This window comes from Capricornis sumatraensis, chromosome 2, assembly GCF_032405125.1.
Source record: "Capricornis sumatraensis isolate serow.1 chromosome 2, serow.2, whole genome shotgun sequence".
Classification (NCBI taxonomy): domain Eukaryota; kingdom Metazoa; phylum Chordata; class Mammalia; order Artiodactyla; family Bovidae; genus Capricornis; species Capricornis sumatraensis.
In genome coordinates, this window is record NC_091070.1 from 109,974,996 (window position 1) to 110,002,139 (window position 27,144).

General features: G+C 44.6%; 1 protein-coding gene and 1 pseudogene across 2 annotated transcripts; one reads left to right on the forward strand and one right to left on the reverse strand.

The window, feature by feature from the left end:
- The first annotated feature begins 1,223 nt into the window (after positions 1–1,223).
- On the forward strand, positions 1,224–24,013 carry F11R (F11 receptor). 2 transcript variants are annotated; one of them, XM_068963980.1, is made up of 11 exons: positions 1,224–1,345; positions 19,723–19,791; positions 19,942–20,049; positions 20,265–20,411; positions 20,710–20,912; positions 21,258–21,360; positions 21,498–21,605; positions 21,825–21,837; positions 22,143–22,191; positions 22,332–22,405; positions 22,521–24,013. In XM_068963980.1, exons 1-10 carry the CDS (start codon positions 1,285–1,287, stop codon positions 22,365–22,367), a joined length of 897 nt encoding a protein of 298 aa, XP_068820081.1. In that variant the 5' UTR covers positions 1,224–1,284; the 3' UTR covers positions 22,368–22,405; positions 22,521–24,013. The 2 variants fall into 2 exon arrangements, with proteins under 2 accessions (XP_068820081.1, XP_068820080.1); XM_068963979.1 differs by having other exon boundaries at positions 22,332–24,013.
- Positions 9,603–12,026, reverse strand: LOC138073521 (small ribosomal subunit protein uS10-like; annotated as a pseudogene).
- Positions 24,014–27,144: the final 3,131 nt, after the last annotated feature.

A 27,144-nucleotide genomic window follows, 5' to 3' on the forward strand; every position in this document is an offset into this window, starting at 1 on the left:
TGCCTGGAAAATCCCATGGACAGAGGAGCCTGGTAGGCTACAATCCATGGGGACTCGCAAAGAGTCGGACATGACTGAAGGACTTCACTTCACTATGGACTTCTTACTTGCAGTGAGATAAAGTTCAGGAAGTTTTCCCTCGGGCAACCTGGATATACTAAGAAAAAAATAGGGACTTCCCTATTTTTTTTTCCTGCAGGGGGCGTGGGTTTAATTGCTGATCTGGAAGTAAGATCCAGCCTTGCGCAGCCAAAAAGTTAAAAAAAAAAAAGTCTTACAATCACAATGTAAAATTGTTGTAAAATATTAGAAACTAGAAATAGTAAAGCTGTTGAGAATGGGTTTCAAATAAAAATGATGTAACAATATAAATATTAACAGTATCAACATAGCCTATAAAAAGAGGGTTTAGCAGGCATGCAATTATCCACAGTGAGAAGATAAGTACTACTGAAATGCAGACCTCTGCTGACTGATTACACATGTGTAAAGGACATACCCACAGTCACTCACAGTGATGTTTATAGAGCGTCAGTAGGTCAGTTTGTATTATCTGGGTGTGTTTGGTGATTCGATTCTGCCCTTCCCACTACTGAACTGAGCGCTTCCTCTCCTTTCCCTTTCCTCCTCTAACGCAGCCTTGAATCCTGCCAGTGGAGTGGACAGAGGAACACACTTTGAGGGCCTTCTCTCCCGACCCTCACATATTAATTAATACACGTGGTTTTCACTTGATAAAGGACTGGACCAAGATTTCTGCAGCTGCAACTTACATTCCGAATAAACAAAGCATTACAACGAACAAACAAAAGCAGGCCTCTCTCTCTCGCGTCTCACAGAACAACTACCTTCCGGACCACCTTCTTCAAGGTGTTCCTCTAATCTTCCGGGTCCAGTTCAGAACCTAGCCAGTCGTAAAGTCCCTACTTCAGGAACGCCGCCCAATCAGAGAGTCCTCACCTGCAGAAGGTGAGGCCTGGGTCTCCGTATGCGACAGTCTCCTAGCCCAATCAGGGGCGGATGGGGCTTGGAAAGGCTCCAATCCGCCTTACGGGGAATAGTGGGCGGGACTGCACCTGGCGACGGTGAATCACTCAGAGGAGCGGCGGCTCCCTCCACCAATCGGAAAGTGCAGAGGAGCGGCGCTGACCAATCGGGCGTGAAGGGAAGGGCCGGGCTGGGCTCAACCTGGCGTCTGGAGTTCAGTCCCCGCGCGGCTGCAGGCGAAGCTGTGTGTGTTTCTAGTGTCGCAGTGACTGCTGTCGCATCGGGATCTTGATCGTGATGGGTACAAAGGCGAAAGTCGGCAGTACAGAGTTGCTCCTCTTCACGTCGATGATCCTGTGTAAGTTCCCGGAGTTTTCGGAGTAATCTGTGCGTCTGATCAGAGGTTGGAGGGAGGCGCTCCTCACACGTCTGGCTCGCGAGAGGGAGGGGTTCTGAAATCAGTCCGCCTCACCCTCCTAGTCCTCTTTCCCACCCTAGACTCATCCCTCTTTTTTCCCTTCCCCCTTCCCCTGGTGAGTGGCCGGCTCCCCTCCCCCACACTTATGAATAAGGATCCCCTCTTATATCCACCTGGAGGGAGCTGCCTCTTCCGCGCTTTTACCAAAAATAACGGGGAAAGCTTGGTTCCCCTTTCCTCCATTTTCACCTGCTGGTGAGTGCTGGTGGGCTCGGGGGCACTGCCCAGCCAGGATCACGCATCTGGGAAGGGCCATCCTGCCCCTCCAACATCCGCGAACCATCCGGAATCCGTCGGGAGCCTCCTGTCCCCTGACTCTGTTGGGATGTTTTGCTCCTGAAGGGTCCTCAGAGAATCTAATGGAGGTCGACTGGAGTGGAAGTCCCTTTCCCTGGCTGTTGCTGAAGGGTCTTTTTAGCTTTTCCCGAATTTCTGGGTTGCATGGTTGCTCCAGGAAAAGTGTCCAGTTGCAAAACCTTTTTTTTTTTTTTTTGGAAGGAAATACATAAAATTGAAATTTAAAATTTCTTAGCACAGCATTCAAGTTCCTTTCTAGCATACCTTACTTCAGGAATCCTTAGTAAATGTTGTTGACTGAGATACCATTCCCAGGGGAAGGTCCTGTTTTTTGGTTGGCTGGTTCCTTCTCAGAGCCAGAACTCTGCCCTCCCCCCTGGCCATGTTTGAGAGTTTTTGTTTCCTTTGTAAACTCCCTTTCCTGTGGAACAATGAGGCTCACTTGCTGGGGCAGGCCTCTGGTCTGTAGTTGTGCTTGCGCCTGACTGAGTTTATGGTTTGTGCCTTAGTCTACCTGTGTCAGCCCCTGTACCCTTATCTGATTCTTGAGTGTCTGTGTGTGCTACTGTGAATAGTTGTGTCGGCAGGGGGTCGGTAAGAATCTCCATTTCCTCCTCAAGATCGCCATTTTAGGAAATGTAGAAGAGATGAGCAATTAAGACCAATATTGCTGGTTACAAGATAATTCATTTTGCTTAGCGTGAAGGGTGCCCTTAGACAGATGAATTGACGACTCCTTTGTTTCTTGTCACAAAAACATTAACCCTTGGGATGGACTGGACCAGTAACAAGTCAGATCCTCCCTCCCCCTATTGTGCAGATCAGGAAACAGGTACAAAGAGGGGAAATGACTTGATAAGACTGACCAAAAGACCTGGGACTGGAACCAAAGTCTCCTGACTCACTTCTCGGTTTTCTACCCCCGGGCCCGTCTCAGGCAGCCTGTGACCCGGGAACCAGCGTATCAAAACATCAGTGTGGGATACTGCTCCAGAGTCCACTGTCTCACCTACCTTTTTCAATTTTTCTTTCTCACTAGATTCTTTCTTTTCTCGCTTCTCCCTTTCATTCTACTCCTCCGTTTCCCCCTTCCTTCAATTTCCATTCTTTCCCTCCCATTCTTCTCCATTTACTTCTGTCTGTATCTTAGAACTGCTGGTGACACCCATAGTCATTTTCTTGTTGGGTGTGGTGCTCAGTACTAAACACTTTGACAACCCTGTCAACCCTTGTACTCATCCCCCCACCTCCCAACCTAGAAATTTCTGAGTTAGTAACTGTGTTTGTGACAGTTTTTGTCAGACTTATAAGACTCCTAGAACTGCTTCCTTCTCCCTTTTCCTCTTTCCCCCTCATTTTCTAGAATAACCCCACAATATATTATCACAGATTGACACTGAAAGCCTTGTGATATCACCCTTCTGAGCTTGGGAATACCCTCTAGTCTGCTCAGGGAATCAATACACAGTGGTTTACAGGGAATGTGAGATGATATTGTATTAGCTTGACAGGACAGTGGATCCTGGGAAGTAACATATCCAGGAGATGGAGGAACTGACCTTGTCACATGTAAATAGGGCTAGACCTGGGAGAAGCTATTTGGTTAGCACAGTGAGAATGGAAATAACAACCAGGCCACCCCCAACCTGCGTTCTGGCTTGACTTTCTGGCTTATTTGTGACCATAGTCTAGTAACTCAGTCTTCTCATCTGCAATACAAGAGTATTAACAGGAGTAATAATACTTGTCCTAACCTCATCCTGAGGATCAACTGGGATAATAGCTACATGACATACATGAAAGCGATTATTAGTGGGCAGCTATTACCCTCCTTTGGATTTTGTGAGGGTGAAAGAATGCTGCCCATAGTAGAGCAGGTCAGAGAAAGCAGGGAGGGACCCTGCTAGATTCCAAATGGCTAGAGTGAAAAAGTAGGGGCTTTCTTGCCTGTCTAGTCTGTCCTCTGCCCTTGGGATATTGGAAGCTTATATAGGATGCCTGCATGTCCTTGCTCCTCACGTGGACTCTGTCATCAGGGAGGGAGAGGAAAAAACCAGGTAGTGGCCCACCTCCTGCCTGGGGAATCTAGTGGAGAAGAAGGCCTGAACCTGCTGGGACAGGGTTGGAGAGTAGACACTGGGAGAACTGGGCCTGGGAAAAGAAAAACTGGTGACCAAGAATACTAGCCTCCCTCCCCCTAGAGAGCCTGTGCTTAAAAAAGGTTTCCAGCTATCTCCTAGGCGGGAAGAGGCATTTCTGTTTAGCAAGATGGTGTGTTTCTAGGATGACTTTTGCTGTGACCGCAGGGGAAGTGGAAACCTGGTTGGAAGCCTGGTGTTTGCATACACACCCCTTCATGAAGTGTCCGCACGGAGGCATTCCAGCAGGGAGAAACTGCTTCCCTGCGCCTGTCTGGGTCAGCCTGGGAGTCTGGCTGTTTCATATCGATATTTTGGACTCAAGCCTTTCCAGTTTTCCTATTCAGGGTTAGACTCAAACTGTAGATTGGTGAGTCACTCCTTTCCCCTCCCTCTGCGGTGGGTTCTCCCATGAAAGAACTGTTCCCTCGAAACCGGAACCTAGAGACTAGTGACGCAACAGGGTGAAACAAGGAAGTGAGTGGTAGTGGAATTCCAGTGTCTTATTAGTTTTTCTCTCCTTGCTCCAGAACACTTTCACCGTATGACGTTTCTCTGGGCTTGCCTGGCGTCCAGCCTAGTTTTGGCTTGGGGTGGAGCTGCTATAATTAAAAAAACAAACAACAATGTTTGTCTGTTTAGAAGAGGTTAATACATTAACGTGGTTCGAGAATCAAAATAATATTAAACGAGTGGGGTTATCACTCCCACCTGGTTCACACCTCCCCTAGTTTCCTGTGTATTTTTCCAGTTTTTTTATACAGATATCAGTATATATAAATATATATTGCTTTCTTTTCCCTTTCCTTACACATTCTATTCCATCCTATATCTTGTTTATTTCTTTTCATATTGTTGGTGTGGCCTTGGCTGTTAGAATATTCCACTCCTCTCCCCACCTCCTCCCCAAGTCCTCTGGGTTAAGCGGTATCTGTTCTGTGGATTCAGAAGAGCTGACACTCCTGCTCAAGGACAGATTTAAAAGCTACGTACATTTTATGTGAGAGATTAGGAAAAGAATTGGGCTTGTTTTTCACTTCTGTTAGCATTGAAGGGAGACCTTGGGGATCTCTAAACTCAGCCCAGCTTCCTCTCTAGAGGTTCAGGAAAGAGCTTGATGGCCACTTGTCAAATGTAACTGTGGAAGAGGTTTCAGTGTTGTCAGAGGGTAGTGAAAAGTAGTGAGTGGATACACACTGGGGTTTTCCAGGCATTGAAAACTCAGAGTTCATCTGCCTGGGACTCCCTGATAAGCAGGGTTTCTGTCTAAAGTCCGCCTGGTGTCATTCGTTTTACAGTGTGGGGGTCAGATGGGAGGAAGCAGCTGGCTGGCCTGAAGTCTGATGTCAGGCCCTTGGAGTGAGCCCTGGGTAGGCAGGCACAGCCTGCTGTGTAATGAGTAGGTGAGTGGGGGAGGAGAGCCGAGCTGGTAGAACTGGAAATTCTGCTGAGAGAGGGTTGGAGGGAGCAATGGAGTGAAAGCTCTCCTGTCCTACAGAGCCATCACCACTTTCTGCTGTACTCAGAGGGCTGTGTCAGTTGACCCACGTCACTGAAAGTACAGCCAAGCCTGATTGTTTAGACTTAGCCCAGTCTGTCTTTGGCTCACAGAGTCTTCCTCTTGCCCACACGTTCCTTATCTGTCCCACCTCAACCCCCAGGAGTGAGTTCAGTCTCTACAGGGCGAGTGGTTGGAAGGAAAGAGCAAACCGGGGGTGGAAGCCCTGGGTCCAGGTTCTAATTGCACTGTAATGTCAGATTCAATTGTTAATCCAGCAAGCATTGGTGTTTACTATGTTCTGAGCACTGCGCTGAGATTAGTGATTAAAAAATGAATAACCTCTGCTATTAAGAAACTCTGAGGGCAGTCAGGTATTTGCAACCATTAGCCAACAGCTGAGGTGAGCATGCTGTATCTGGGGGCTTTCTGAGGCTTTGGCTTATTCTGAGGCTGGTGGGTCCTATGAGGCTCATCTGCCTAGAGGGGAAGTTTGGATGAATTCTTAGAGAAAACCAGAGACTGGCTGGCTGGCTTCCTCGTTTCCCTCCTTTTCCTTCCTTCCTTTGTTTGTTTGTTTTTAAATGGATCAAAACAAACTCATTGCATGAAAACACCTTAAGGAAAATTCTAATTATTAACAGGATTGCATAGGGAAACCAAAGTTTTCTTAATAAAGCAGTATGAGGAAGTAACTTTTCTGTTGTGGGTTTGACCTATACTTATAGGGACAGGTTGGTGGGTTCTGTCAGATAGCTGGATGCCTCCACCCTCTGTGACCACCTTATTAACACAGCACTGCTTTGGTGGCAACAGGGGAGGATACAAATATATCTCGTTCTCTAAGGAACTATAGACATGTGTTTACTAAGTAGAATACAGAGCACCATGCGTCAGGGGCTGTCATGGAAGTACAGAATGTTTGGGGAACATAGAGAAAAGGTTACTTTTCAAAATGATAAATTCTTTGTTAAGAAATAATAGATATGCAGTGCAGAAAATCGGAAGACAGAGGGATATAGAGAAAATAAAGTCACATGCCATCCTGTTATCTAGAGATAACACTGATTGCTGGTTTTATTCTAATCTTTCCTCTATGATTAACACGTGGTATAGCTGACGTGTGCAAAATATATTGGAAAAAAATGAAGTGGCTGTTTGATGCCATTGACTTTTCCTTAAGCCTTGGCCCTGTGGGCAGATATTCATTTAGGTCACACCAGCTCAACAAATCCATACATACCAGTGTTTAAGCCAAGTTGTGTACTAAACTGCTTTGAGCTATGGCCAGTTTGTCAGATTAGGTAGGAATTCTAGTGGGAAAAAAGAAAACTGTGTTACAGAGCCCTTCTCATTTAAATTATTAATGACTGAATATCAGTTTTAAATGAAATGGGTGACTACCTCCATGACAGGACAGGAACAGAAATGTTCTCTGTGTTCTCTGATGGGAGTGTATTATTGCAAACCATGACCATATATGTATTTTTTTCTTCCTTTTTTTTTTTTTAAGCAAACAATGCTTTAAATAAAATCCTTTCTATAGTATTATACTGTATGACTATCCTGTCATTTACTTAATTGTTCACTTTTTGCTGAGCATTTTTTTCTCTTTGCTGTATAACATTAAATTGTCCTTGAATATACATCTTTAAGCTTACCTTTGATTATTTTCTTAGGTTATATTCCTAGAAGTTGGAGAGAGATTAATTTTGACTGGGGAAAGGTATAATGGATTAAGGGACACTGGCCCAGAATCTTGAAGGATGAGTGGTGTTTCCTGGCTTCTCTGCTGGAAACGCTGTAGTACAGTAGTTTTGGAGACTCAGAATCAGGCAGGCTTGGGTCAAGATTCCCACCTCGTTTGCAGCTGAGTGACTGGGGCAACTATGAAAAAGCCTCGGTATTCTCATCTATAAAGTGGGATGATGATAACAATAATACTTGCTTTCCAGGCTTGTTTTCTTTCTCCTCGAAACATTTTTAATGAGACAATCCAATGGATGTGCTCACATTTCTTCCTGCCTTTTTTCTCTCCTTGAAATTTATCAGACTCATATACAGGATCTTGATTGTAATCTCCTGTTTCTTACTCATCTGTTACTTCATTTCACCTTTGAAGTTTTATTTCATTATCCTGTGCTTCCTGGTGTGTTCTTGTTACTCTTGATCATTCTTCCTTTGTTTTTGCCTTTGCTTTTGCCTCCCCTTTCTGGCTATGTTTTATTTTTCTTTACTTCTTGTGATCTGATTTTTTTTCTTTCCTTTTTAACTCCCATTTCCCACTCTTTTTTTCTTTAACTTAAAATATTTAATACATACTTGGCCATTACACAAAGGTAGAAAACATGGAAACATAGAAAAGTTGCCTGTATTCTCACCTCTCAGATAATATGCACTGTCAAGGATTTGGAGTCTATTCTTAGACATACCTTTATGTGTATACTAGGATTATTTTTCTGAATAAATTGATCTACCTTAACTTTTGGCATGGCAATATGGTTAGTTTTATTTGTTTGTTTTTATTTTTACTTAGTTGTATAATTTATTGTACCCTGGAGCCAGGTTACCTGGTTAGAATCCTAGCTCTATCTCCTACTAGCTTTGAGACCTTGAGCAAATTACTTATTTCTGTGCTCCAATTAATGCATATGTAAGGTGGGAGCAATAATAAAATTTATTTCATAGCATTGTTACAAGGGTTAAATGGAACCTGTAAAGGGCTCAGAAGAGTATCTGGTACATAGTGTTCAAGAAATATTAGCTGCTATTATCTTATTATTCATGCTGTTTTTTTATTTATTTGGTCATGCTCATTAACATATGTCTAGAATTTGGACACAATTAATTAAATCTTTCAGAGGACAAACCTTGCGGAGGTCTTGTTTAGTTTTGTTGGGCTTCCCTGGTGACTCAGTAGTAAAGAATCCACCTGGCAGTGCAGGAGACCCAGCTTTGACCCCTGGTCTGGGAAGATCCTACGTGCCATGGGGCAGCTAAGCCCAGGGGCCACAGCTGCTGGCCTGAGCCCTCGAGCCTGCGCTCCGCAAAGTGGCCCCTGCCCACCGAGACTAGAAAACAGCCTATGCAGTGATGAAGACCCAGCACAGTGAAGAGTCAACAAAATTAGATATTTAGAAAAGGATGGGAGAGAGGGTCCCCAGGGTCCCTTCCAAAAAAAAAATTTCTGTTGGTTTTTTAAAAAAATTATTTTACGGAGGTATATTTTGTGTACATTGTTTTAGTTTCAGATGAACAAAATAATAATTTCACAATTATATTTATTGAAGAATGATCACCACAATAAATGTACATCTGTCATATATAGTTATGGAATTTTTTTTGCTTGTGATAGAATTTTTAAGATTTACTCTTTTAGCAACTTCTAAATATGCAGTACAGCATTATTCACTATAGTTACCGTGTTGTGCATCATATCCCCATGACTTAGTTATTTTGTAACTGGAAGTTAGTGCCTTTTGATTCTCTTCACTCATTTTTGCCCCCCCACCCTCTCCTTGCCTCTTTGGACTTTCTCTGATTGACTTAATTCACTTCACATAATGCCCTTAAAGTCCATCCCTGTTGTTACAAATGGCAAGATTTCATTCTTTTTAACGACTCAGTGATATTCCATTGTGTTTTATGTGTGCGCTCAAGCCTGGGCTAACTCTCTTGGCCCCAGTGTGAAGGGAAAAAGGGGATGTCTGTACTGGAAGCACGTGCCGCTGAGACTCAGACAAGGTCTGTGAGTGCGGGAGCCTAGATTCCAGCTCCAAGTTGTGTGGAGGGTAAGGGATCCTTAGCCTTTGAGTCTTTGTAGGACTGGGCAGGAATTGGGGGCAGAGACTGAGAGGAAAACAACTGTCAGGAAGGTAACTTGCATCTTGGTTTCTCCTTAGATTTGTTAGTCGCTAAGTCATGTCTGATTCTTGCGACCCCATGGACTGTAGCCCATCAGTCTCCTCTGTCCATGGATTCTTTTTATTTATTTATTTATTATTATTTAAAAAAAAATTTTATTTTTACTTTATTTTACTTTACAATACTGTATTGGTTTTGCCATACATTGACATGAATCCACCACGGGTGTACATGCATTTCCAAACATGAACCCCCCTCCCACCTGTCCATGGATTCTTAAGCAAGAACAACTGGAGTGGGTTGCTGTTTCCTACTCCAGGGGATCTTCCCAACCCAGGGGTCAAAGCTGCGCCTCTTGCTTCTCCTGCATCTCCTGCAGGTGGATTCTTCTTTGCCACCTGGGTAGAGAGAGCCCCAGATCATATGATACTTCTACATTTAACTTTTTGAAGAACACTATACTGTTTTCTATAGTGACTGTATCAATTTACAGTCCCACCAACATGAGGTTTGCATGAGGGTTCCCTTTTCTCCGTGTCTTCACCAGCATTCACTGTTTCTTGTCTTTTCTGGGGTTGGGGAGCTTGCTGGTGCAGCTTGTGGAATCTTAGTTCTTTGATCAAGAATCAAACCCATGCCCCATGCAGTGGAAGCAAAGATCTCTAACTACTGGACTACCAGTAAATCTCCTATTTCTTGTCTTTTTTGAAAATAGCCATTCTGACAAGTGTGAGGTGTTATCTCATTATCGTTTTTTATTTACATTCCCTATAATTAATGATGTTGAGCATCTTTTCATGTACCTGTTTGCCATCTGTATGACTGTCTTCCTTGGAAAAATGTCTATGCAGATCCTCTGACAGTTTTTAAAATAGATTGGTTAAGTGTGTTTTGTTTGGTTTTTTTAACTATGGTTTGTATGAATTCTTTATACATTTTAGATATTAATCCCTTACCAGTTAAGTGAGTTGCAAATATTTTATCCCATTCTCTAGGTTTTAGCATTTTTTTAAAAACAAATTTAAATTTTATTTATTTATTTGGGCATGCTGTGTGGTATATGGGATCTTAGTTCCTGGATCAGGGATCAAACCCTTACCTCCTGTCTTAGAAGTGTGAGTCTTACACTGCAGGCAAGACCCACCTTTTCATTTTGTTGGTGGTTTCCTTTGCTGTGCAGCATGTTGATTCTTTCTCTGTTCATGTCATCATGCATACTTGAGTCAAGGCCATAGTGACTGGAGATTCAACCAGAATGCCCATTGCTGACGTCCAATTTGAACCTTTCTATTGGTCTGCTTGGGACACCATAACAAAATACCAAAGACTAGGTAGCTTGAACAACACTAATTTATTTTCTCACAGTTCTGGAGCCCAGAAGTCCAGGATCACGGTGCTGGTAGGGATGGTTTCCTCTGAAACCTCCCCTTGACTTACAGTGGCCACCCTCTTGCTGCCTCTTCACCTGGTCATTCCCTCTGTGGCATGAATACTCTTAGTGTCTCTGTAGAACACCACCAGTCGGATTGGATTAGGGCATGTGCACGTCCTAAGGGCCTCATTTTAACAATTGTATCATCCTTAAAGGGCTTGTCTCCAAATACAGTTACTTTCTGAAGTTAGGGCTTTCATATATGAATTTTGAGGGAATACAATTCAATCCTTAAACACCAGAAACCATTTTGAAGATTTGGCAGAAAGAGCAATGATCTAGCCAGGTGTCTCCTCAGATGACTTGGGCTTGGGCTTACTTGGGTTGCTCTTGTGATCATGGAAGAAATAGGTTTTTTTTTTTTTTGTTTAACAACTGGTTATCAATATTTAGGAAAATGTTAATGTAAGCTTCTGCGATGGTGACATCAACCTTGACTTTTAGCTCCGTACTGATGGAAGAGATCTGCTTGACAATCTCAGGACTGTGCAGGTCATTGAGTTGCGTATGGATCCTCACCTGGAATCAATCTCAAATATTAAAACTTTCACCACAAGGAGTTTTCCTTGTAGTTATTCTCAGGGTTTTGGTAGGCGTCCGAACCCGTCCTTACACTTTGAGATTCTTTCCCTCTGGGCCTCTGATCAGGTCAGCACATACCTTCTCCAAAGATTTCACTTTGCGGCTGGTGAGGGGGATTCTAATCCTGTGAATTGTCAGCTCTGGCTCCACAGGAGTCTTTCTGTATCTTCAAAAGCCGTGACTGTGGCTGTGGAGCTTCCTGCAGGCTAGTTCCTTGGCGAGACTTGGCGAGACCAAACAGAGTCAGGGAGCAGGAGCAGGTAACTCCAGGCTCTGCTGCAGCAGCAGCTGAGTTTTCCTCAAAGAGCTGGGGGTGTTTAAATGGATTCACATCTTTTGTCCATTTCCCCACATTTTAGACCTTGCATTAGAAAACCTTCTGGCACTTCTTCTACTGTTGGCTCTGCACACTTCTGCATGCGGGAAACCAGCCTCTACCATTGTGCAGGCAGATAGCTACAGCTTTAAAGCTAGTGTTTTGAGTCAAGTTTTTTGTTTTTGTTTTTGGAGGGCGGGGTGTGTGTCTCATCCGTCAATTTGAAAAATGGTCTTATCTTAACAAGTGGATGTTATAGTGAATGATTTGCTCGGACCTGATTTGTTAAGATTCTGTGTTGTTCAATGTCAGTTTGTACCAATTTGTACTTATGCTAAGTGATGAGAAAGAATGATAGATTAACATATAGTTCCTGCTCCTTTGGGAGTTTACTGCTTGATAGGGGAGACCTACGGGCACATAGATGATGTCATTATGATATGGGAAGTGCTTTGACAGTGTTCTGCATGGTGTAGTGGAAGCCTAGGAAGGAGACGAAGGAAGGATTGGGAGTGGGGTAAGTCTTTTTCCAGAAAATAATGTGGATGAATATCTACTGGCCAGATGAAGAAAGAGGGGAAAGGGTATTGGCATAGCCGGAGTAGTATGAGCAAAAGCAGAGGTTGTGAAACTCTTCGCTGGGAATTTTAAGTAGTTTTGTATTGCTGGGGGGAAAATTGCAAGAGTAGAGAGGGTGATGAAGATGATAAACATCACCAGGTTGGGTTTTGCTAGAACTATTGCCTGGCTGAAAAATTTGGATTTTATCTTAGAGGCAATGTGGAATCACTGGAAGCTTGAAGCAAGTGTGAGATCTGGACTTTCCAGAAGGCTGTATAGTGTAGCCCAGTCTCTGGAACTGGACTGCTTTGGTTTGAATCTGTAGCTCTGGGCCTCAGTTTCCCCATGTAGAAAAGAGACGATAATAACAGTATCATCCAGCTCCTAAGATTGTTGTAGGGATTAAATGGTAGTCCATGTAATGTGCTTATAGCAGTGCCTGGCATATAGTGAATGCTCAATAAATGTTAACGCTTTCTCCAGCAGTGGGGTGGAGGATGGATGTGAGTAGGCCAAGGTTAAACAAGGCAGAGAAAACAACTGAAAGACTAAATGCAATTCTCCAGGTGATGATTTTGAGTTCTGGTGCTGGAGAAGATTCTTGAGAGGCCCTTGGATTGCAAGGAGATCAAACCAGTCAATCCTAAAGGTAATCAATCTTGAATATTCATTGGAAGGGCTGGGGCCGAAGCTGAAGCTCCAATACTTTGCCACCTGATATAAAGAGCAGACTCACTGGAAAAGACCCCGATGCTGGGAAAGATTGAGGGCAAAAGGAGAAGGGGGCGACAGAGCGTAAGATGATTTGATGGCATTATCAACTCAATGGACATGAGTTTGAGCAAACTCCAAGAGATAGTGAAGGACAGGGAAGCCTGGCGTGCTGCCGTCAATGGAATTGCAGAGTCGGAACACAACTTAGTGACTGAACAACGAGCAACAGATGATGATGGTAGTAAAAAATGGCGGAGGGGCCAAATTTGGGGAGGTTTGGGAGATGACATAGTAGTGCTTGTTGCTTGATTGACCAGAATGAAGGAAAGATGGTGATGACTTAAAAGTGCAGTAGTTAGCAGGATCAAACATCTTACCAAGAGCACAGAAGGTAACTGTAAAAGCAAATACTGGATATTTTAATTCTAAGACTATTTTAATGTTTTAGAGATTGGGATGTGACTTACAGCCAATATAAGTCTATTGTATATATTTAATTTTCCCCCAAGAAGTTTTTACTAAATCAGTGTTTTATCTTATAATCAGGGTATCTTAAAATTGAAGAATACAATGATTGGTGCCCTTAGTAAAAGCAATTTTAATTTCAGGTTGAGAGCCAAAGATGTACTGAAGTAGGCTGAGCAGTGAACATGTATATTGGGTTGCAAACAGTATGTGTGATTACTTCTTTAAGAAGTTTGGAGAAGAAGGGAGGAAAAAATTGTAACCAGAGAGGGGTGCAAGATTAAGTGAAGGTTTTCTGTACAGGAAGGCACCAAAAAATCTATTGATACCTTTGGCTCTAACTTTTCTTGTTGTGAACTTAAGGGTAAGTTAAACATCACAATGGAAAAGGTGAAGCTTTCTTCTGTTCTGGTTTACCATGTTAATTATCAATAGTAGGACATTTTTATGTATTACATTATGCCAAGTATACTCAGATGGTAACAGATCTGCAATGTGGGAGACACAGATTTGATCCCTGGGTTGGGAAGATCCCCTGGAGAAGGGAATGGCTGCTAACTCCAGTATTCTTGTCTGGAAAATTCCATGGACAGAGAAGCCTGGCAGGCCATAGTCCACGGGGTCACAGAGAGTTGACATGACTGAGTGACTAACACGCATACTGTATGCCAAGTATAGGTCCAAGGTTAAATGCAAAAGGGAGGTTGTGATGAGGTGAGGGAAAATATAAAATAGATGAGGAGAATGGATGTGGAAATCCATTGCCTCGACTCTGCTGGTCTGTACGTGGTGGTTCTAGAAAAGAGTCCGTCTTTCTAAGGCCAAGTCACGGTGATAGAGGAGAGATGGTTCGGTGGGCTGGAATATAAGCATTTTTTCAGAAGTATTTACATTTACTTATATGCCTTATTTTGAAGTCAGAAAAAGAAGTGTGTACAGAAGGACCTATGTGCAGATGATAATGATAATAAGGCATCATACCTATTGGGTGCTTCCTGTTGGTCAGACACTCTTATAAGCCCTTTATTTGTAGTAATTTGTTCAACTCTCAACAACAGCCTTTTGATGTCGAAACTGTTATTATCCCCATTTTGCAAATGAGTAAACTGAGGTTCAAAGTGGCTTGCCCGGGTCACACAGATTATAAGTAACAGACCTGGGATTAGAATGCAGGCAGGCTGGTTCCAGAGGCTTGTTCTGGAATGAGAAGGGTACCATGGATCGGGATGACTGGGGGTCCTGCAGTCACTAGGAAGGAAGGACCCGGTGGCTGGACTTGACTCAGGGTGCAATACGCAGTCACAGTAGAACTCCGAGCATTGCAGTCAGGTCATGGGGAAGTCATCAGCAGTGCCTGCATCAGAGGAAGGTGGGAAGGCCATGAGGCCAAGGGCCCTGTATTTTAAATAAGAGAAGAGAAGCCTGGATTAGGTAATAGCAGTCAGATTTCATGAGAAGGGGAAGATGCCTGTTGTCCAGTATATTTGGGAATCTATGTGGTCATGTCATTCCTGAACACACTCTAGATCTGATGATCTGAGAGGACTCAATAAAGAACTTTGGCTAAAGTTAGAAGTAAGGCAGAAATAATCATCCCATTCATATGCTGTGATTTATTTGTCTTCTTTTAGGTGGCCTTTTATTTCAAGGGCTAGTTTTTAGCTTAATTAGAAGCTGTTCTTTATTTGGGTGGTGTCATAGGTTGGCTTCTTGGGAAGCCGACTCTGAGATGTCAATTACTGTCCTAAGACATTTATGAGGGAGTGCTCTTGGGATCCACACCTATGGAAAGGAAGCAGGATTGGGCAGAGGGAGAAGTTGAGCTGCACTGTAGTCCCAACAAGGCCTCAGCCTTCTGCACAGGGAACTTTGAAGCAGGAATAGCCCTTCATTGTTGTCCCAAGTTGGGGAGGTAGGACGATAGAGCTGGGGCTTCATATGTCCTCCCCACACCCCACTGTTTTTGGATCACATGGCATGTGGGATCTTAGTTCCCTGACCAGGGATTGAACCCGCTTCCCCTGCATTGGAAGCACAGTGTCTTAACCACTGGACCACCAGGGAAGTCCCCAAAAGTCCCTTCTTGCTGGTTCTCTCTGTTTTTGGCCACAGAACTGGCTGGATCTCAGTTCCCCAGTCATGTATTGACTCCAAGCTACAGCAGTGAAAGTCCATAATTCTAACTCCCCCTCCTCTTGATCAGGCATTGGATGCTGGTACCTTGACCCTGTTCTGCCTGGTAGAAGGCATATCCCTGGGCAAGTGTTCTTGTTACCCTCAGAGAGGGATGACAGCTGCAGGCTTTCTTCTGGCAGTAGTCCAGCAGCCAGGACGAGTCTTTCATTCCTGAAGAGAGATCTGGTTTTGAGTATCTCAGTGCACATCACAGGTAGCAAATTGTAAAATTTAAGGATCTTTAAAAAAAAAAAAAAAAATTCCCATCATCAAAGCAGAGAAAGTTGACTTCGGCAAAAAATCAAAACATTTCATTATCAGCATCCTTGATGAGAGCTGAATCAGAGAACTTCCATGTCCTCAGATTTCAGTTTAGTAAAGGTTATTTGCTTTAATTTCTGTGCCTGTTGTTACAATTGATTATAGGTTTGACTTTGAAATGTAGTGCCAAATAAACAGACACAAAATAATATGATTAGAAGTACTTTGGAGACAAAATGGACCTGACTTTTTAAAGAATCATATTTTAGTACAGAGTTTGCCTGCATGTGTGCTCAGTCGTGTCTGACTCTGAGACCCCACGGACCGTAGCCCTCCAGGCTCCTCTCTTTACCACTGAGCTAGCTGGGAAGCACTGCTTCCGTTGAACCAGTGGCTTTTCTGAAAAGCAGCATGATGTATAAAAGTATGGTATAATAAGGGAGGAAAGCAGGGATAGGAGTAACCTGTATGCTAATCACAGCTCTGTCATTTCCTAGCTATGAAAACTGGGATCTTCCACTTAACCTTTTAGACATTCAATTTTTTCATCTATAAAATGAGAGAGAGACTACTTAGCCTGGCTAATTCAGTGTTGTTGTATCAAATTGAAATAAATTCCTTAAAAATCCTCTCTGAATATTTAAGCCAGAAAAGAAAGGAAGAAAGAGATGGGCTTCCTTGGTGGTACAATGGGTAAGAATTCTGGCAAGAGAGGGGAGGTGGATTTGACCCGTGATCTGGAAAGATCCCAGATGTGGTGGAGCAACTGAGCCCATGTGCCCCAACTGCTGAGCCTGTGCTCCAGAGCCCGTGCTGCACGCCTAGAGAAGCCATGTAACTGGAACCTGTGCGCTGCACAGTGAAGGGCAGCCCCAGCTCACAGCAATTAGAAAAATCCGCATGCAGCAACAAAGACCCAGCACAACCAAATATAAATACATCTATTGTAAAAAAAGAGAAAGAAACAAGGAAAAGAACCTAGAGGATTTCAGAGAATATCTAGTTCAAACCCTTCATGTTTCGGATGAGAAAAGGGAGCCTCAGGGGTCAAGAGACTATATTCAGTAATCAGTTCAGTTCAGTCACTCAGTTGTGTCCAACTCTTTGCGACCCCATGAACCGCAGCACACCAGGCCTCCCTGTCCATTACCAACTCTCAGAGTCCACCCAAACCCATGTCCATTGAGTCGGTGATGCCATCCAATCATCTCATCCTCTGTCGTCCCCTTCTCCTGCTCTCAATCTTTCCCAGCATCAGGGTCTTTTCCAATGAGTCTGTTCTTCACATCAGGTGGCCAAAGTATTGGAGTTTCAGCTTCAGCCTCATTCCTTCCAATGAATATTCAGTACTGATTCCTTTAGGATTGACTGGTTTGATCTCCTTGCAGTCCAGGGGATTCGTAAGAATCTTCTCCAACACCACAGAGGCAGGTCAGGTGGTCTGGTAGTCCTATCTCTTTCAGAATTTTCCACAGTTTATTGTGATCCACACAGTCAAAGGCTTTGGCATAGTCAATAAAGCAGAAATAGAAGTTTTTCTGGAACTCTTGCTTTTTCCATGATCCAGCGGATATTGGGAATTTGATCTCTGGTTCCTCTGCCTTTTCTAAAGCCAGCTTGAACATCAGGAAGTTCATGGTTCACGTACTGTTGAAGCCTGGCTTGGAGAATTTTGAGCATTACTTTACTAGTGTGTGAGATGAGTGCAATTGTGCAGTAGTTTGAACATACTTTGGCATTGCCCTTCTTTGGGATTGGGATGAAAACTGACCTTTTCCAGTCCTGTGGCTGCTGCTGAGTTTTCCAAACTTGCTGGCATGTTGAGTGAAGCACTTTCACAGCATCATCATTCAGGATTTGAAATAGCTCAACTGGAATTCCATCACCTCCACTAGCTTTGTTTGTAGTGATGTTTCCTAAGGCCTACTTGACTTCACATTCTAGGATGTCTGGCTCTAGGTGAGTGATCCCACCATTGTGGTTATCTGAGTCAGGAAGATCTTTTTTGCATAGTTCTTGCCACCTCTTCTTAATGTCTTCAGCTTCTGTTAGGTCCATACCATTTCTGTCCTTTATCGAGCCCATCTTTGAATGAAATGTTCCCTTGGTATCTCTAATTTTCTTGAAGAGATCTCTAGTCTTTCCCATTCTATTGTTTTCCTCTATTTCTTTGCATTGATCACTGAGGAAGGCTTTCTTATCTCTTCTTGCTATTCTTTGGAACTCTGGATTCAAATGGGTGTATCTTTCCTTTTCTCCTTTGCCTTTAGCTTCTCTTCTTTTCTCAGCTATTTGTAAGGCCTCCTCAGACAACCATTTTGCCTTCTTGCATTTCTTTTTCTTGGGGATGGTCTTGATCCCTGCCTCCTGTACAATGTCATGAACCTCCATCCATAGTTCTTCAGGCAGTCTGTCTATCAGATCTAATCTTTTGAATCTATTTGTCAATTTCACTGTATAATCATAAGGGATTTGATTTAGGGCATACCTGAATAGTCTAGTGGTTTTCCCTACTTTCTTCAATTTAAGTCTGAATTTGGCAGTAAGGAGTTCATGATCTGAGCCACAGTCAGCTCCCAACCTTGTTTTTGCTGACTGTATAGAGCTTCTCCATCCTTGGCTGCAAAGAATATAATCAATCTGATTTCGATTTTGACCATCTGGTAATATCCATGTGTAGAGTCCTCTCTTGTGTTGTTGGAAGAGGATGTTTGCTACAACCAGTGTGTTCTCTTGGCAAAACGCTATTAGCCTTTGCCCTGCTTCATTTTGTTCTCCAAGGCAAACTTCTCTGTTATCTCTTGATTTCCTACTTTTGCATACTCAGTTATATGAGTAATTTAATAAAGGAAAAATATGTTAGCATTGAACAGATGTGCTTGCATTTATCTAAGAAAGACAGGATTTTGACTAAAGCATCCTTCATCAGTTTGGGCTTGGAAAGCATAACTGAGAGTAACTCTGCAAGTGCAGGTTGATAACCCAGAGTCCTGTGCTGGCGCTTGTTTTGGAGTGTCGGCCCCTCCTGTGAACCTGCTGCCTCTCTCCCACCATGTTATTTAATTAGCCTATCTCTCACCTCCTCTCTCAACCCCACCACGCACACCACTTTTTCTTTCCCTTTTCCTTTGGGCAGAAGTCAAAGTGAAGTTGCTCAGTGGTGTCCGACTTTGCAGCCCTATGGACTGTAGACCACCAGGGTCCTCTGACCATGGGATTTCCCAAGGAATAATACTGGAGTGGGTTGCCATTTCTTTCTCCAGGGGATCTTCCCAACCCAGTGATTGAGATTCTATCGAGGTGATCCGAGCCCAGTTCTGGTCCAGAACCAGCTGTGTGATCTTAGACGTGTTTCTTTACTTTAGTTCCTCATGTAAAACTGGGATGATAATACTTGTCCTGCTGATCTGTCATGCTTGTTTCAAGGATCAGACGAAGTAATGTATGTGAAAACACCTTAAAAAGAGCAAAATGCCCTCAAAATGCCTAGTGTCATTACCCTATTACTGCTCCGTCCTTTCCTTCCCTCCTTTGCCTCCAGCTTTCTGGCTTCCTGCCAGGATTGTCTGACAAGTGACAACAATTATTTGCTGAGACGCTTTCTCTGAACCATGAAATGTCATTTGGGAAACTGTTCTTGGACTGGTAGGAACTAATTAGACTATTGGTAGTCACAGAGGGAAATTTTTTTTTTTTTAATGAAGGACATTGCCTTAGAAATAAATGTTTTATTTCCACTGATTAAACAATGGCCTGCTGTTTAGCAAAAAACATTTGAAGAAGATGGTGAGAGGGTGTGAAATCTGAGAGGAGTTTGGATCTCTTGAATCCCTTGACCTTGAGATCTCAGCACAGATGGTTCCAGTTCGAGATGCTCCATCAGCTGGGACTGCTCTTCCCTCTCCATGGCATTTCTCTGTCCACTCCTGATGGACCTACCTCTCTTCTTCTCAGGCTTCCTGGCATTGGGCAGGGGTGCAGTGCAAACCTATGAACCGGTAGTCAAAGTTCCTGAGAATAACCGTGAGTTGGGAGGGGCTGTGGGGGATGGTGGGGGCTGGGGTGAGAGGGAGGCGAGCAGGGGCACACCTTTGGGGAACATCCAACCCACGTGGTGCTTTGGGTCCATTTACTGCTGCTGCTTCCTCCAACTCACCTGGATTCTGCCTGCAGCTGCCAAGCTGTCCTGCTCCTACTCGGGCTTCTCCTCGCCCCGTGTGGAGTGGAAGTTTACCCATGGTGATATCAGAGGTCTCGTTTGCTATAACAACAAAATCACAGGTGAGTCGCTCCATCTCCTTGCTGACGCCTACTTGTAGAGGGATTGACTGTGCTTGGATTCCAGGGGAGGGGCACACCTTGGGGCTCAAGTCTCCGGGGCCTTCCCATTGCCCTTGCTGGTGGGAAGAAGAGAGCCCCTGTGCCTTGGGTGCTACCGTCATCAGCTTCTCTCAGCTCTCCAGCTCACTCTGCCCCGGCTTCCTCTCTCCTGGCAGCTTCCTATGAGAACCGAGTTACCTTCTCGGATAGTGGCATCACCTTCCATTCTGTGACCCGGAAAGACACGGGGATGTATACTTGTATGGTCTCTGATGAGGGCGGCAACACCTATGGGGAGGTCACCGTCCAGCTCATCGTGCTCGGTACGTGCCGCAGGTCTTCTGTGTGGGTTTGCAGTCAGTTGTTTCCCTAACCCTTAACAGGCTCTGCTAAGCTTCAGAGCTCACGGATAGTGAGCATGCTCATGGCAGGTTGCTGGTGGGGCGGGGAGGAGGGTATTCAGAGTCCTGGTGCTGCCAGAGAGTGATAAGAGCCTGGTTAGGGGAAAACTAAGGGCACAGTAAGGGTGGAAGGCTAGAGCTGATGGATGGGGGTGTCATGCTACTGTGCCTGCAGGCAGCCCTCCCACCTTTGTGACCAGTACCTTCTCTCCCTCCCCAGTGCCTCCATCGAAGCCTACAATCAACGTCCCCTCCTCTGTTACCATTGGAACCCGAGCTGTGCTGACCTGCTCAGAGAAAGATGGTTCCCCACCATCTGAATACAGGTGGTTCAAGGATGGGGTAGAGATGCCTCTGGAACCCAAGAGCAACCGTGCCTTCAGCAACTCTTCCTATACCCTGAACCTCAAGACAGGGGAGTTGGTACGGATGTGTGTGTGTGTTAGTTGCTCAGTTGTGTCGGACTCTTTGCGACCCCATGAACTGCAACCTGCCAGGCTCCTTTGTCCATGGAATTCTCCAGGCAAGAATACTGGAGTGGATTGCCATTTCCCTCTCCAGGGGATCTTCCCGACTCAGGGATCAAACCTTGGTCTCCTGCATCACAGGCAGTGCAAGTGGGGTTGGGGTAAAAGATGTGTGTGATAGAAGCTCTGAAGGTGGGGAAAAAGGAAGCAACAAGGTAACTTTGGCATGAGGGTCAGGAGACATAAAAGAGAGGTAAGTGGCTTCTTCAAGCAGGAAGCCAATTCATTTTCTGCCCTCTAGATCTTTGATCCCGTGTCGGCCTCTGATACTGGAGATTTCACCTGTGAGGCACAGAATGGCTATCAGTCCCCCGTGAAGTCAGACACCGTGCACATGGATGCTGGTGAGTGAGGGTGTGGCTGGGGCTTGCTCTCAGACCCGGGGTGCGGATTGGGGTCTGCTTTCCGTCCTGGCTTTGGTGGTGCTGTCAGTGCCGTGAAGGCATATTCAGGCGCCTGACCTCTCATTTGTGTCCCATAGTGGAGCTCAATGTCGGGGGCATTGTGGCAGCTGTCCTCGTAACGCTCATTCTCCTGGGAGCCTTGATTTTTGGCATCTGGTTCGCCTATAACCGAGGCTACTTTGACAGTGAGTATTTGCCCTCAAAGGTGGATCCTCCTTGCTTCAGGGCCTGATTCTTGAGTGCCACCTGAGTGCCGACCTGGTACTGAGCCTTTGTGTGCTGGGTTGCCTCCCGGGAAGCATGGGTCACCCGGGGCTCGGGGCCACACACTGGGGTCCCCATCTTCCTGTGCCATGCCGTCTCCTACTCTGCTGACACTCATGGTCCCATTTCTTGTCTTTCAGGAGCAAAGAAAGGGTGAGTGAGCTGCTGTCCAGGGGCTCTCTGAGGTTGAGAACGTGTTTGTGTATGGTTTGAAGCTGAGATGTGCCCAGGGGAAGAGGTTGGAAGGGGAGGCAACCAGCCTGGTAGGGAGAACATCTGGATTCCTCCCGTCGTCCGCTGCGGTCCTGTGCTTGTCCTTTCTCCCTCCACCCAAACCTCCCTACCGAGAGCTCCGTGCACCCGTGAAGTTCTCAGTCCTGGCCTCTAACGTTAGTGAGCGGAGGTTAAGGAGAGGGACTGAGGGGGCTGAGTGTCTCCATCTTCTGGCTTGTCTTTAGGACCTCCAGTAAGAAGGTAATTTACAGCCAGCCCAGTGCTCGAAGTGAAGTGAGTATGCCTGCCCTGGGATGGGGAGGGCACCCTGGCTGGAGGCGGGGATTTCCAGCCCGTGTTCACATGCATTCTGGGGCTTATCTAGCAGCTAGAGAACACTGACGAGAGCTGACTCGGATGTTTGATTTCTCCAGGGGGAGTTCAGACAGACCTCGTCATTCTTGGTGTGACCCTGGTCCGGCTTCTCTCCAGTGCTTGCCTTACTCAGGTGCTACCAGACTCTGGCCCCTGATGTCTGTACTTTCACAGGATGCCTTATTTGTCTTCGAGCCCCCTCAGGGGCCCCCACTATTATCTTAGGTTGTGTTTTGTAATAATTTCAGCCATGTGCACCTTCCTGCCTCCCTTCCTTTCCCACCACTGGCTGAGTGGCCTGCGACTTGTTTAAAGCCTTCTTGTCCCAGCCCTGCAAGGGATCAGAGAGACGTCCTGACTGATGCCTGCTGACCACAAGTAGACCACAAGAGCAGTGGGGCACCCACTGCCCCTGCATGTGGTGGTTCTCAGATAGGAATCTGGAGCCTGGCTTCTTGACTCCTTCCTGCTGTGCAGCTTTCTCGAGTGGAGACTAGAGCAGCTGGAATGGTTGTTTGGAAACGGTGTCGAGTCTCTGCCACCTCTGCAGGCCACTGTTTTCTGTCTTCCATGGGAAGTGCCACTGGGATCCTCCCGCACCATCCTCTTCCTGAACACAAGCAGACTGACAACTGTGTCTGCAGGGAAAACAAGACGCTGGTCTGCAGAAAAGCAAGCTGGAGGGGATAGCTCAAGCTATCACCCTTCTCTTGGTTGGAACAACTCGACCTGCCCTTTTAAGATCTGTCTGCAGGGTTATGGAAATTTGTGTAGCAGTCAGTTCTGCTGAGCATGTGAGTGTGTGTGTTTGTGGTCTTAGCTCTCAGTTGAAATCAAGTGTTCCAGAGTCCTCGTGGGGTGGGAGGAGAGCACCTGGCTGAAGTGACGCTGTGCTCCAGGTTCCACGGGATCTGACTCACCCAGGGAAAGAAGCCCACCCTCCCACCTCTGCCAACCCAGATGCACTAGTACACTTCCCAGAGGCTACAGGAAAAGCTGCTCCAGAGCCTGAGGCAGGATTTCTCAAATCCTCTGAGAACCACTTCTTTAGTAGTAAAGTAGTACTACTTTAATTAGAGGATAGGTGTAAGTGAGAACAGGAGTGAGTGGGGTAGACACGCCTGTCCCTGCTTTCCTCATCCCATCTGGATCCTTCTTTGCCCTTGAATCTATTTCTCCCTTTACCCAAGTAGTCTATTTATTAACTAGCAAGAGGGCAAATAAGGGATCTTCTAGGACTGATTTTGCTAATTTTGTGGAGGATACTGTGCACCGTTTCACCATATTCTGTACCCTTATCTGACAGTCCCTCCCAGAACTAAGTTTTCTTTTCATCCAGGGTCCAGAAGGAAAAACAAAAAATAAGTCATATTGTCACGCACCAATAAAAAATAAGCTTTCCAGGTGGAAATAAAATCTAACCAGGCAATAAAAGTAGAGATTGTGAAACGGTTCAGTAAGAATGAAAATTTCAACGTGTGTTTCAGTTTCCTGGTTGGGAGACAGGGTGGGTAGGAGTAAAGGGAATAAAGGGCACAGGGAGGCAGAGGTGAATCACTGCTCTCGCGAGTCTGGAGCAAATGGTTCCTCACTCCCTAGGTCACTTGTGAGGAGTATGAGTCAGTGATTACCAGCCTTGGAATTTACATCTCCAGCTAACAACAGCCCCTTTGAGTTGAAAAACACCTCGTCTGCTTTCATTTTAGAATGTTAAAACTAATTTTTTAATAAATGTTTATTTTTCACATTGATTTTGTTTAAATCCTGAAGTTCTAGCTTTTAAGAATTGGAACTCCCAGCGTGACCTCGACATTCAATAATCTTCCCTGTAGTCTTTTATTTAAGAGATCAGGGATATCCTTCTACAGAATCTGGTGGTTAGATTTCAGTTTAACTTACCATTGGAAAAGGAAATGGCAACCCACTCCAGTATTCTTGCTTGGAAAATCCCATGGATGGAGAAGCCTGGCAGGCTATAGTCCATGGGGTTGCAGAGAGTCAGACACGACTGAGCCACTTCATTTTCACTTTAACTTACCGTTAGACTGTACTTAATGGTAATGTGAATGAAATAATCTATATTAAAAGGAGACTTGGGGTTGGAGAACAGAGTGATTCTGTAGAGATTAGTGTTTAGACATGGACCCAACCTGATTAGAGATAAAATGATTGAACATTAAGGATGTGTTTATTGTCCCTGTGTTAATAGGATTTGCGGATCAAGGTGGGGATGGGGAAAGTGGGAAATGGACTGGTCCATTTCGGCATGCTGGGGCATGGGACAGATCAGTAAAGGAGACGAATGAAGAGAGTACAACTTGCACTTTAAAAATCTCTAATTTTGTAACTCTTGCAATTTATTGTCCCTTTCTTGGTACTAGCTGTAAAAATCTAGTATGAAATGGAACTTTTCTAAGAAGAGGAATTTGTAATTTTTTTCTTTTTTTGGCCACACTGGAGCTTGTGGAATCTTAGTTCCCCACCCAGGGATTGAACCCTCAGCCCATGGCAATGAAAGCCTGGGCCCTAACCACTGGACCGCTAGGGAATTTCCCAGTGGCTTGTTGAATAATTACTATCATTCAAAAAGTTACTGTATATTACTACTATCCCCATTTCACAGATTGGGAAAAAGAGGCCCAGAAATGCTAAGGAACCTAGGCAAGTGTAGATCTGGGATTCAGGACAGCTTCAGAAGAGGCTGGGTAGCATATGTTCTCGCAGTGACCCTCCATGAGAAAGAGCAGGAGGAGCTCAAGACAGAATTTAACTTTCCCTCTAGAGGTGTGTATGTGAGGATTAGGAGAGAGCAATGACACTTGGGGGTTTCTCTGAATTGTGACACCCCAACAGTAGCTACAGTACAGATTGAGACTAGCAATTATGAAGCTCTTGGTAGAATGTAGGGCTTGTGAGTGCCACCTTCTGGAATGAAAGATAATGTCACTGCCTGTGGCTCAAGTGGCAAACAAGGCACATCATATTTGTGGATGACGAAGAGTGAGAACAGCAACTTCATTAGTTGGCAAAATGAGAATACAAAAAGATCTCAGTGGGCAGGAATGATAACTTCATCTTAGAAGTTCAGTAGTAGTAAGTGTAAGATTGTGTCTTGGGACTTGCAAAACCAATTCTTCATGTATAAAGTTGGAAAAATGTAGACTGTCTAGAGGCAGAGAGATGCTCGTTGCTGATAGTGCTAAAACCCTATGTGAAGTTCTGTTATAGGTGTCAAGCTTTTTAAGATGATTACAAACAAATAGAATATCTTCATAGAAAGTGATATGGATGGTGAAGGGACTTAAAACTGTCATATGGAAACTTCTAAAACCATGTCAAACCCAAAGAATCAAAGATTCATGCAAGATAAAGTTAGATGTTTGAAGATTACGGGATGGATGGCCTCACGGGAGAAAATTGGAATCAATGGATGATGTCCAAGAAAGAAGACTGGTTCTAATTCAAAATGTGCCCTTCAGAGCTTTAAGGAAGGGGTGTTGCGTGGTGGGGAAAATGTGTGCTTGTGCTTGTGACTGATCAGTCGTGTCTGACTCTGTGACCCCATGGGCTGTAGCCCGCCAGGTTCCTTTGCCTGTGGGATTTTCCAGGTGGGAATACTGGAGTGGGAAGAAAATATACACAACCAACTTATATCATAGTAAAACATGCTGGAGAGAGGACATGAAGAAACAACTTCTGTGGTGAACACAGCAACATAAACGCTGGAAGTCCTCTAACATGATGATGCTATACGTATTACCCCATTCTGATACTGTTCTGTTGCCCACTAGTTGCCGTCTCCACACATTCATCTACCTCAAGAATCAAAGGGACCAAATGTCTGCAATGTTTTTTGGACATGTCTGTCATGGTTTGATTTCAGTGATAACTTTCTTCCATATATTTTTTTTGTTTGTTTTACAAATCAGAAAGGTGAACTTGGCTCATAGAGTCTACTCGGTGAGCTCAAAGATACCTCCAGAGAATAAAATTTATAGTGTTGTGACCCCATGGACTGTAGCTTGCCAGGCTCCTCTGTCCATGAGATTCTCCAGGCAAGAATGCGGTAGTGGGTTTCTAAAGGGGATTTCCTTCTAAAGGGGATCTTCTTGACCCAGGGATCGAACTCCTTGCATTGCAGTCAGATTCTTTACCATCTGAGCCACCAGAGAAGCCCTATTTTATTCATAAAAGAGAAAGTCACTCAGTTGTGTCCCACTCTTTGTGACCCCATGGACTCTACAGACCAGGCCAGAATACTGGAGTGGGTAGCCTATCTCTTCTCCAACGGATCTTCCTGATCTAGAAAGCGAAACCGGGATCTCCTGCATTGCAGGCGGATTCTTTACCAACTGAGCTATCATAAAAGAAGCTAAAGCACCTAACCTCATTTGATTTTGAACATAGACTTTTAACATTTCTTTGGTCCAGGTCTGTGACATCCCTGTGGAGAAAGAAACTCAGACAGTAGAGTAAGTGGGAACATCTGGATTAGAATAAGGGCTAAATCCCTGGAGCCTGCAGGAAAGGAGTGAATGGAGAGCCAGATTTTTTTAAAATGTTGAATTTTAAGCCAGATTTTTCACCAACATTCTTTTTAAAGAAAGTTATTTTTTATTAAAGGATAATTGTGTTACAGAATCTTGTTTTCTGTCAAACCTCAGCATGAATCAGCCATAGGTATACATATGTCCTCTTTCTCTAACATTCTCACCTCTTGATTTTTAAGTGCTAGCCAAATGAAAATAAGCAGAAGAGCGATGGGGGACAGAGGGTCCCAGGCCTTGAAGCATGCATTTTGTTCTTGGTGTGTGGGCAGTAAAGACCGTGGAACGGGGTACAGGGCTGAGAAGACAGCGAGCAGCCTCATTC

What these genes read in the sequence shown, in the direction of transcription:
- F11R (XM_068963979.1), top strand. Translation starts at nt 1,285, where the DNA reads ATGGGTACAAAGGCGAAAGTCGGCAGTACAGAGTTGCTCCTCTTCACG. An exon ending in CAAAGTTCCTGAGAATAACC is followed by an intron (nt 19,792 to 19,941) that starts GTGAGTTGGGAG and finishes TTCTGCCTGCAG; the next exon opens with CTGCCAAGCTGTCCTGCTCC. An exon ending in ACCTCAAGACAGGGGAGTTG is followed by an intron (nt 20,913 to 21,257) that starts GTACGGATGTGT and finishes TCTGCCCTCTAG; the next exon opens with ATCTTTGATCCCGTGTCGGC.